At 49.1% G+C, this 11,085-nt stretch overlaps 1 protein-coding gene across 2 annotated transcripts; it reads right to left on the minus strand.

The window, feature by feature from the left end:
* Positions 1 to 1,473: 1,473 nt before the first annotated feature.
* Positions 1,474 to 11,085, minus strand: TCEANC (transcription elongation factor A N-terminal and central domain containing). 2 transcript variants are annotated; one of them, XM_044235978.1, is made up of 3 exons: positions 11,048 to 11,085; positions 8,798 to 8,924; positions 1,474 to 2,634 (listed from the first exon to the last, which is right to left on the minus strand). In XM_044235978.1, the coding sequence occupies exons 2-3, from the start codon at positions 8,853 to 8,855 to the stop codon at positions 1,613 to 1,615; spliced, it is 1,080 nt and encodes a 359-aa protein (XP_044091913.1). In that variant the 5' UTR covers positions 8,856 to 8,924; positions 11,048 to 11,085; the 3' UTR covers positions 1,474 to 1,612. The 2 variants fall into 2 exon arrangements, with proteins under 2 accessions (XP_044091913.1, XP_044091914.1); XM_044235979.1 differs by lacking the exon at positions 11,048 to 11,085 and adding an exon at positions 10,967 to 10,986.

The raw sequence follows: 11,085 nt of genomic DNA on the forward strand, positions 1-11,085 counted from the left end.
CTCCCTTAAATCAGAGACTCAATTTCATGCATGATTTATAGACTTGAGAGAACTTGTGCAGAAAAACTAAAAAATAAACATACAACTCTTCTGACAAGGCAGAAGGACTTGAAACAAAATTCTAACTGTGGGGTCAGAGGCTAACTTTCATGGTTTGAGGGAGAGACAAGTGAGGAAAGAGAGGGGAAAGTAACAAAGCCCTGGTTATCCGACTGTGACTCCTAAAGACACTATTCATCTTGTCCCATGTCGCCAGGAACTTGTTTCTCGGAAGTCAGAGCTAAGGCGGTCTTGGACGGTGAGTTCGGAGGGAGACTGTGCAAGCGGTTCCAGCCGGGCTAGCTAAGGCTGTTCGGCTCGGCCAAGTCACAGCGCCTCTGGGGATCTGTTTTCTCAGGTATAAAGTGCACAGCGACATTCTTTTCTTAAGGCTGTGAGACAATCACTTGAGAGCCTGTGTGTGAGGAGTTCTCGACTCTGCCTGCGTCTCAAAACAACTTGAGGAATTAAAAAAGCCTGGGTTGCACCCCGTGCATTTAGATTCAATTTTTTAAAAAAAAGATTCTATTTATTTATTTCACAGAGACACAGCGAGAGAGCGAACACAAGGAGGGGGAGTTTGAGAGGGAGAAGCAGGCTTCTCATGGAGCAGGGAGCCCGCCCAGGCAATCCCACATGACCTGAACCAAAGGTGTAATGACTGAGCAACCCAGGTGCCCCTGGATTCAAGTGTTCTGGGGAAGGTCCCACGCCCCAGCATCAGTGGTTGTCAAAGTTCCCAGACAAGTCTCTTGTATAGGCCCTGCCAAGGACTGCATGGCTAATTAAGAAAGCAGCACTTCCCAGAACACGTTGAACGGGATCACCGGGGATCTTCCCAAAACGCAGAGTTGGGATTCAGTGGTGTGAGGCCTGGGACTCCGCATTTCTAACACACTCTAGAGGGCCTGCTGAGCTGCTCTCAACCACACTGAGTACTGCGAAGGGCTAAGTGGCCACAAAACAGACAGACAGTCATCTACTCTCTCCCCCGAAGGTCAACTTTTAGTGGTCATGGCATGAACTTCAATGAATGACTTTCCCTCCTTAAGAATACAGTGTCGGAAGGGCGCCTGGATGGCATTTGGGTAAGTGTCTGCCTTCAGCTCCCGGCATGATCCCAGGGTCCTGGGATCGAGCCCCGCATCGGGATCCCCACTCAGTGGGAAGCCTGCTTCTCCCTCTCCCTACCCTCTGCTCGTGTTCTCTCTTGCTATCTTCCTCTCTCTCCAATAAACACATTAAAATCTTTTTTTTTTTTTTTTTAAGATTTTTATGTATTTATCGGAGGAGAGCAAAAATTAGAATACAGAGGCAGAGGGAGAAGCAGACTCACCGCCGAGCAGGAAGTCCAATGCGGGGCTCAATCCCAGGACCCTGGGACCACGACCTGAGCCGAAGGCAGACGCTTCACTGACTGAGCCATCCAGGCGCCCCTCAAATAAACTTAAAAAAAAAAAATACTCATAGAAGACTATAGTGTGTGTAAGATTTTAAAGACCGAGCATAAAAGGGTGGTGCCCAGAGAAAGGGAACCGCTCCGGGTCTTGGTTCAAAGAGCACTCGCTGGCAGTCACAGGCACACCCACTTGCTATGGTACCACTGCTCCCCGCATTCGTTACAGATCACGTAGGTCATCATCTCTTCATCTGGATTTGAATTCCGCACCCAGCTTGGCAGGAAGAGCGTTCCCCGGGCCATCACGGTGACCTCGCAGTTGAACTTCTCACAGCGCCTGCACTTTATTTTCCCGGTCGGCGTGCCCCCCGCAGCTTGGGGAAGGTGGTGCTCCCGTAGGCCAGACTTCGTGTAGGAGGCTCTCAACTGCTTCAGCTCCTCGCTTGCCATCTCCAACGCCGTCATTTCAGCAAATTCTCTCGGAGACGTGGTCCCAGAGAGCAAGTTCTGTTGCAGGTGAGAATTGTGGGGGTTCTTCAGGTTGGCAACTTTGCTTCGAACGCAAGTTTTGTACTTTCTGAGGTTCTTCGAGTGAAGGGTAAAAAGGTGCCCTTCAATTTCTCTCGCCAAGTCTTGCCACACATCAGCCTTGGGCTGGTCCGCGCAAGCACTCGTTAGGGCTTCATAGAGGAGTTCTGTGCATCTGGCTCTCACAGGTGCGGCGGGGTCCGGCGGCTCCCCGAGATGCTCCCCTCTGGGCTCCATGTGACTCGTGCTATTCTCAGGCGCAAGCGTGTCCAGGGCTCCGGCCACACCGTGGCACGATGAATTAGAACTGGAGCCGCCTGACAGCTCATCCTGACTTGGGTCACGAGGAAGTCCAGGCTTTTCTTCCATTTTGCCGGGAGGGAGAGATGGAGGGCTGTCCCCCGGTGAGAAGTGGAGATCCTTATGAAGCGCTCTCCATTCTGACAGCAAACGCTTGGCTTTCTTTTTCAACGCCACCGTAGGGCAGTTTCTGAGGACGTTGTACACCGCCCTGACCACAGCCGTCTCCTGGAGATGCTCTTTGGTCACCGGAAGAGTCTCCAGCTCAGCAAGGTGGTTGCCAAGATCCTCAAAATCCCTCTTAGACATCAGTTGCTCAATAAGGGAGGCTCTGGCAGCCACCTGCCTCTGCTCAGACATCCTTGCAGCTGCAAAGAAAAGAGAAAAGAGGTTTCTGTTTTTTTTAAGCTTGGGCTTGCCAACTGCAGCCTCCTGATGGGAGCAGAGCACTTTCTGCCCATCACCTACGTGGCATTTTCTGCAAGAGTTATGTAACACAAGTGGGCGGGACCTGTTAGCAAATGGAATCTGCGTTGTGGTCTGGTTCAGTTTCAAAAGGCTGAGTCTGGGTTGTTGGAAAAAAGAAAAAAAAAAAAAGGCAGTACCGCCACCAGGTTCCGCATTAACGGTTGCTTGGAGGAAGCTCGCGGGAAGAGCCCTAGAACTTCTTCCATCCCGAATTTTACAAACCAATGATCTTTCCAGATCCGGATCGGTCGGTTGCTTGGATCGACTCTGGTGGTCACGCTGAGCATGTAATCGCGCCAGGGTCAGCAACGACGGGTAAGTCAGAGCAAGGCTGGACTGTTCCCCCCACACTCAGCGATAGAGCTGAACTCCTTGCTGATTTTATCATCTTTAAGTGGTACCTTTTTGAATAACAGAATGAGAAACAGGGCAGTAAGGGGATGCTGTTTAATGTCCCAAGGAATGTGAAGAAATCGTAAGGCAGTAAGGTGGCAAGGCGGCCGGAAGCAGACCTGATGGGCTCCAGGAGTCCACGGGCACTATGCTGACATCAGAGCCTTCTGAAAAGCAGGATGAGGGTTCAGACTAAGTGACAAGTTATGGACAAGTTATGACTTTGGACCAGCTGGTCGCTAGGCCAGTTTGGTTCCATTAACTTTTTTGTTTAATTTTGAGATGCAAAACGTTGCTTGATGATTGTATCTGTGGGAATCCCATCCTGGACAGGTAAATGTTTATCTAACCAGGCTATTTTTCTTTTTCTTTCTTTCTTTCTTTTTTTTTTTAAAAAGATTATTTATTTATTTATTTGACAGACAGAGATCACACGTAGGCAGAGAGGCAGGCAGAGAGAGAGAGAAAGAGAGAGAGAGAGAGGAAGAAGCTCTCCGCTGAGCAGAGAGCCTGATGTGGGGCTTGATCCCAGAACCCCAGGATCATAACCTGAGCCGAAGGCAGAGGCTTTAACCCACCAAGCCACCCAGGTCCCCCAGGCTGTTTTTCTCCCCACATAATGTAAACAACCTTGCTACCTAATACCCCTGGATCTACACCTGCCCATCTGGCCTAAATATGGACTTATGCATCTTTTTTTTCTTTTTTTAAAAAGATTTTATTTATTTATTTATTTGACACAGAGAAAAAAAGATCACAAGTAGGCAGAGAGGCGGGCAGAGAGAGAGGGGGAAGCAGGCTCCCTGCTGGGCAGAGAACCGGATGTGGGGCTCGATCCCAGGACTCTGAGATCATAACCTGAGCTGAAGGTAGAGGCTTAACCCACTGAGCCACCCAGGCGCCCCTGGACTTATGCATCTTAATGGCAGGGACCCGGTCTTTTAAAAAACTCACGGGCTTCCATTTCTTAGCATTTGATATTAAATGCTCATTGCTGGGGCGCCTAGGCGGCTCAGTAGGTTGAGCGTCTGACTCTTGGTTTCCGCTCAGGTCCAAATCTCAGGGTCCTGGGATGGAGCCCTGTGACAGGCTCTGCACTCAGCAGGGAGTCAGCTTGAGAGTCTCCCTCTCCCTCCCCCACTGCCCCACCCCCTGCCCACACTCTCTCTAAGTAAGTAAAAGCTTAACAAATGTCCACCACTGAGCATACAGTCTAATAACACCGAAGCGAGCACAGAGAGGATCAATGCAGTCTCCCTAGAAACCATCTGACAAGTTCCACAAAATGCAGTGTCCTTTTCTTTTAGTGGGTGACTCGACTTTTATAAATTTACTTTAGGGAAACGAGAGATGTAGAAGCTGTTTGGGTAAGAATCTTCTTCCAACTCCGAAGAAACTGTGAGGTCCCAAATGGTTAAACTTGCACAGAAATGTTCAGAGAAGCATTCTTCTTAATAGCCAAAAAATGGAAACAACCCAAATGCCAGTCAACTGATGGAGAAACATGTAGCTTACCCACGGGATCGAACAGTATTTAGCAAAACAGAAAGGACCCAGGAGATTCTGATATGTACAACAGGGATGAACCTTGAAAGCAGGAAGCTAGTTAAAAACACAGAAGACCCCCTATTGTAAGATTCCATTCATATGAAATGTCCAGAATAGGCAAATTTACAGAGACAGGGAATAGACTGGTGGTCGACTAGGGTTGGGGCGGAGGGATGGGGGGAACCAGTGGTGTGGAATGAAAGGGGGGCGGCTTCCCACGGGTGCGGAGTTTTTCTTGGGGAAAGTGAACAATGTTCGGTAAAGCTGACTGTGGTCATGAACTGCACAATTGTTTTTTTTCAAACTAAACATCACTGAAGTGTACGCTTTGAGGACGTGAATTGTATGGTGTATAAATTGTATCTAAATAAAGTTGTTATTTAAAAACAGCATATGGGGTGCCTGGGTGGATCAGTGGGTTAAAGCCTCTGCCTTCGGCTCAGGTCGTGATCCCAGGGTCCTGGGATCGAGCCCCACATCGGGCTCTCTGTTCCGTGGGGAGCCTGCTTCCTCCTCTCTCTCTGCCTGCCTCTCTGCCTACTTATGATCTCTGTCTGTCCAATAAATAAATAAAATCTTAAAAAATAAATAAATAAAGAAAGAAATAAAAACAGCATATAGAGTCTGATCCAAATTTCATTTAAGAATCCCACGTGAAGAGAAAAGGTCAGAAACAAATATGCAAAATTTCAGACAGTGACATTTTCTGAATGGCAAGAGTTTAAAGATTATTTATTTATTTGAGACAGAGAGAGAGAGAGAGAGAGCGAGAGAGAGAGCGCAAGCAAGCATGAGAGGGGAGAAGCTCAAAGGAAGAAGGAGACTTCCCGCGGAGCTGGGAGCCCGACGTAGGACTCGATCCCGGGACTCCAGGATCACGACCTGAGCTGAAGGCAGCGGCTTAACCAACTGAGCCACCCAGGCGCCCCTGAATGGCAAGATTTTAGATGATTTTTTGTTTGTTCTTTTATTCTCCCCATATTTCGCGTGATGAGCATGTGTTATTTTCCTAACCAGAAAAGTGATTCGTTCGATATCATTTCCCAGTAAACTCCAGATATTTACAACGTCTGCCTATTGGAAAACGGACGGTAAATGCTCTTCTACCTTCCCTCTGGAATCAGAGCATCATGAATGGTGCTACGTGACCTGTGGCTTCGCCTCCAGATTAGCACTGACAATTTCCCAAGAGGTCTACTGCTGAATCTAAACCAGCTGAATCTCCCCTGGGACAGACACAGCCCTGGTCACAACTGTGAGGTTCCTACCGATGTTTCCGTGCTGGACCAGCTCAAGGATGACCAAGATTGCGAGTCGGTGAGCTGGCAATTCAGGATCGCAAGAGGCTTTTTGTTGTTGTTGTTAAGATTTTACTTATTTATTTGAGAGAGAGAGCGAGAGCGAGCTTGAGAACAGGGTAAGGGGTAGAGGGAAAAGCAGACTCCCCACTGAGCAGGGAGCCGGAAGCAGGGCCTGATCCCAGGACCCTGGGATCATGACCGGAGCCGAAGGCAGACGCTTAAGTGCCCGAGCCACCCAGGCGCCCTTAAGAGGCTATTTTTATCATTATCTAGTATCAGTACTTCAAGATCATTGTTTTAGCTTTTTACAATTCCAGACTGCGAACAGTGAAGGAAGTCTTCCTAAGGATCAAAGGGTCAGCAAACTAAGAACAGGCAAGGTAAAAATGCCGAAAAATTAAAATTACCCGGCCTCCCTTACTGAGCATTTCTCTCACAACTGTCTGCCTGACGTCCCAGGATCTGGAAGTCAGGCGGCCAAGTCATCGTGATACAGTTTCAAGCTGCTGAATACGCTTGAACCCTGCCCAGCTTGCTGCGAAGTTTCCTAACGAAGAAAAAACAGTCCTCTCGCCTGCACTCTGTATTCATCCTAGAGTTAATCGCTACCGAAGAAATCAGGCTGGAAGTTTGCCGGGTGTTGGCAAGGTGGTTAATAAGAGACAGGTCTCGAGCGCCCACAAGGAGGTTAGGCAATATTTAACTCAGGTCAGAATTTCCCACCGAACGGGCAGAGTCTCAAGGAGATCCTGAAGGGGAGCCTGTAGCTTTGGGGCTTCAGTGCAGTGAGCACGGCAGTCTGTCTCAGCAGCGGAACTTTTCCTTCACGTCGGTAAATCGACAGACATTCATGTATGCAGCCATAAGCACTCTGCTCTTTATTTCCTATGTCCTTTCAGTTACCTCTCCTCCGTATTCCTTTTTCATTTCTAGTTGTGGTAAAGCACACGTACCATGAGACTTAGCATCCTAAACATTTGTAAGCGAATGGTTCAGTAGTGTCCAGCACCTTCGCGTTGCCGTGCCGTCCACTCCCAGGACTCCTCTCCTCTCGCAAACCGAACTTCGTACCCATTAAACAGCGGCCCCCCGCGCCTTTCTCCCCCACAACCCCTGGCAACTGTCATTCCACCTTCTGCCTGGACACTGACTATGTGCTGCCCGGGAGTGGGCTCATACAGCATTTGGCCTTCTGGGTCTAGCTTATGTCACTCAGCATAACGCCCTCAAAGGTCACCCGTGTTGGAGCCTGTGTCCTGGATCATTTATACTCCACTGTAGGTACAGACCACGTGTTCCTAATCCATTCATAATAAACGTGTGGGTTCCTTCCACCTTTTGGCCACTGTGACTAACGCTGCTATGAACATGGGTACACAAATATTTCTTCGGGACCCTCCTTTTCAATGCTTCTGGGTAAACATCCAGGACTGGCATTGCTGGGTCACGCGGTAGTTCTATTTGTAATTTTCTGAGGAACCGCCATACTGTTTTCCATCCTCCTCCATACGTGTAACAGCATTTAACTGCTGTCAAACTTTCTGCTCCCACTGTGGGAGAATGATGTGGATATAAAGCATTTATTGCTCCAGAAGGGTATACTGTAAAAGCAACTGAGATACAAAATTCTGAGCATTGCCATAAGAAGACTAAGTTGCGTCTCCAGTTTACAGCTCTACAGAGTTCATTCAATAAACATTTATCATGTATGTAGGACATATGAGACGCTGAGCCTAAAGAGACCCTCTCTGCCTTGAGGGAGCTGACAGCCCAGTGGAGGGAATACGGACAAAAAATGGGCCATGTCTGGGGGCACCCAGGTGGCTCAGTGGGTTAAACCACTGCCTTCAGCTCAGGTCATGATCTCAGGGTCCTGGGATCGAGTCCCACATCGGGCTCTCTGTTCAGCAGGAAGCCTGCGTCCCTCTCACTCTCTCTCTCTGCCTGCCTCTCTGCCTACTTGTGATCTCTCTCTGTCAAATAAATAAATAAAATATTAAAAAAAAAAAAATGGGCCATGTCTCCGAAGGACAGACACAGCTGCTAGAGGCCACTCAGAGGGGGAATCCAGAAGCTCGGCTGGGCTCCCTATCATCTGGCAGGTGCTAACTGCTTCTTCCCTGCATTTGCCCTGACTCACGCCTTTTTTTTGAGGGATCATCCTCTAGTACAGACCTCAGCAAGACATCCCCTCATCTTCCCACTTAAAGCCCTTCAGAGGCTTCGTCTGCTCTCAGGATGGAGCCCCGAGGCCCTCGGCCAAGTGATAACAAGCCACCTTCCAGCCTCCTCCGTGACCTCGCTGATCCGCGACAGGCACTGCCCATTTCGAGGCTCTGTGCCTCTGGGTCAGCAGCTCCCTGGGCCAAGCCTACTTCCCGCCACCAGTGGCTGTCAGTCTGACTCTAAGCCTCAATCAGCTGGAGAAATTAAACAGCAAACACAGAAACAATGCCAGCGCCTCGTCCTAGACAGAAAGGGATCAGAATCCCTGACGGGAGGCCTGGGTATTGTCCCAGCTGTTCAGGTGACTCTGGTCTTAACCAGAATTGCCACCACTGCCCTGTACACACGGGCACGAGGCCATCCCGTGGCAGGGTTGTTACACTGCAATCAGCCCAAAGATGGCTCTGCACCTGCTCCTAGACTGAATATATGGACCTTCTGTTTTTGGATTTCTCTGCCGAGCGCCACTGGGAGCGATTAAAACCACCTGCTGTGCACCGCTCACCTGAGAACCTTCTCTACAATTACAGCCGGTGGGTGCAGTGTTTTAAGTGTTATGAGGCTCCCAATTCCCTGGACCCACACCCTCCCTTACCTCTTAACAGCAGGAGACAACGTGCATTTCTGGAACTCCACGTGCCATCCACATTCATGTCCTCTCCATCCTTACCATGAGCCTGAGTCAGGTAGACGGCTTACCTCCATCTTACAGATGAGGAAACCTGTTTAAAAAAAAAAAAAAATCAAATGTTTGCAGTGGCTTTTTTCATGGCATGGATCACATTAAAATTTTTTTTGTCTGCCTTCCCCACAAGACCCTAGAAGAATGATGTGTTTCTTTTGCTGAGACATGCCTGGCAAACACCTGGTCAGTGCTTCGTATTACTCAACAAGTAGGTTTTTTTGCTGTTGTTGTTAAATGAGAAAAGAACATCCTGAGAGCTCCCTCTCCTCTCTGCTCGTGGGCTTCATTCTTTTCACTCCATACCAGCTTGCTTGCACCCCGAAGCCGTGTCCCTCAGCTTCTTCCATGGGAGCCAACCTCATCTTAATTCTAGTTCAAAAAGTCATTCAAAAGGAGGGAAAAAAAGGGCAGCAGCAGCCATATGGTGCCCACTGCGGGCTAACCGAGCAGACTCCAGAAATCAAGCGTTTGGGGATAAGGAGGGTCAAGGCGGTATAGCTCGCGGAAGTGAGGGGTGTTAAGCATGTTTGGTAAGTTTCTTGCCCATTCTGTGCCTCGATTTCCTCATCTACAAAATCAAATTCCCGTATGAATTCCTCGAATTCATACGGGAATAAATGAGATAATCTTTATAAACTCCTTACAGCCATGCCTGTCACACAGTTAAGTCTGACCGACAATGACACAGGGCTATCATTAAAAGATTTATGTCGGGCGCCTGGGTGGCTCAGTGGGTTGAGGCCTCTGCCTTCGGCTCAGGTCATGATCCCAGGATCCTAGGATCGAGTCCCGAGTCAGGCTCTCTGCTCGGCGGGGAGCCTGCTTCCTCCGCTCTCTGCCTGCCTCTCTGCCTACTTGCGATCTCTGTCTGTCAAATAAATAAATAAAATTAAAAAAAAAAAAAAAAAAGATTTACGTGACATGTATCCATCATACCAGGCACTGTTCTAGAGCAAGGCGCCAGCAAACTTTTTGCATAAAAGGGCAGACAGTAAATATTTTCAGCTGTTGCAGGCCATCGGACCCCTGCACGGACTGTTCAGCTCTACTGCTCTTGCAGCAGGAACAGCGGCCATAGATGATACATGAAAGAATGGGGATGGCTTTGCTCCAGTGAATCTTTCTTCAAAGACAGGCAGTCTGGATTTGGTGCAGGCCCTTATCTGCTGACCCCTTTCTAAAGCAGTGCTATCCAGAAAAAATATTACACAAGCCACAGGTACAATTTAAAGTTTTCTAGTAACCACGTTAAAAAATAAACAGGAGAAATTCATGACACTTTACCTAAACAGTGTGTCCCAAATCTTGCCATTACAACATGGAATCGATAAAAACAAATTAGTGATCTCTTACATTCTCTTCTTCATACAAATTCTCCAAAATTTCCTGTTTGACGCTACCACGCATCTCAATTAGGAATAGGCACATTTCCAATGTTCACTAGCCCGTGTAGCTTGTGGCTACCTATTGTACAACACAGTTCCAGAGCATCTGCTAATACGGATAATGTTTACATACACACCTGTACCCCTAGGTTCTAAACGCATATCAAAAAGAGTTTACACGTGGCGAGCAAGAGCAGGTCCTATGGATCTGTTGACTGAATGCATATAAAAGCTTGTAAATATTAACTAATACGGGTAGGTCGCACCCATCTGGCTTAAACCCCGGGGAGAGGGGAGATCAAAGAGAAATTCTGTTTCTAGTCATTAAGTCACGTACACCTCTCCAGCCACACAGGGAGGCCCTTCCCCCAATGAAGAACTGATGCCAAATGTTGGGACGCCGCCGTTACTGCGCTACTGCGCTACTACCCTTTCAAGTTGGAATGATCTCTGGCACATTGAGTGGAAGGAACCAGCCCAAGGGCCCGCTGTGGCCCGGGTTCGGGTTCCGGAGGGTGGGGCGCGGCGACAAGTGAAGCCTGCTGCATGCCGTCCCGGGGTGCCAACCTGGCACCCAGCACAGGAGCGGCGGGGTCACAGGAGCGGCGGGGTCCCAAGAGAGCTGCCCACCCAGCGACTTCAGGGGGAGAAGAGGGGCGAGGGCACGATCGGGCCTACCCGACCCAGGACGCACCGAGGGCACCTCCCGGGGCAGTGGTGGGCTTTCCCGAGCACCGGTGGTCTGAGACACCGGAGAACCCGCGGCGCCACTCACCGAGAAGCGCAGAAGCCCGGGAGTGTCGGGAGACCTCG

Source organism: Neovison vison, chromosome X (genome assembly GCF_020171115.1).
Source record: "Neovison vison isolate M4711 chromosome X, ASM_NN_V1, whole genome shotgun sequence".
Taxonomy (NCBI): Eukaryota; Metazoa; Chordata; class Mammalia; order Carnivora; family Mustelidae; genus Neogale; species Neogale vison.

Bases quoted from the DNA above. Each gene is read 5' to 3' on its own strand.
- TCEANC (XM_044235978.1), bottom strand. From the start codon at position 8,855: ATGAATGTGGATGGCACGTGGAGTTCCAGAAATGCACGTTGTCTCCTG. The intron at 2,635-8,797 runs GTAAGGGAGGGT...TTTTCTTTGCAG, and splicing joins TTGTCTCCTGCTGTTAAGAG to CTGCAAGGATGTCTGAGCAG.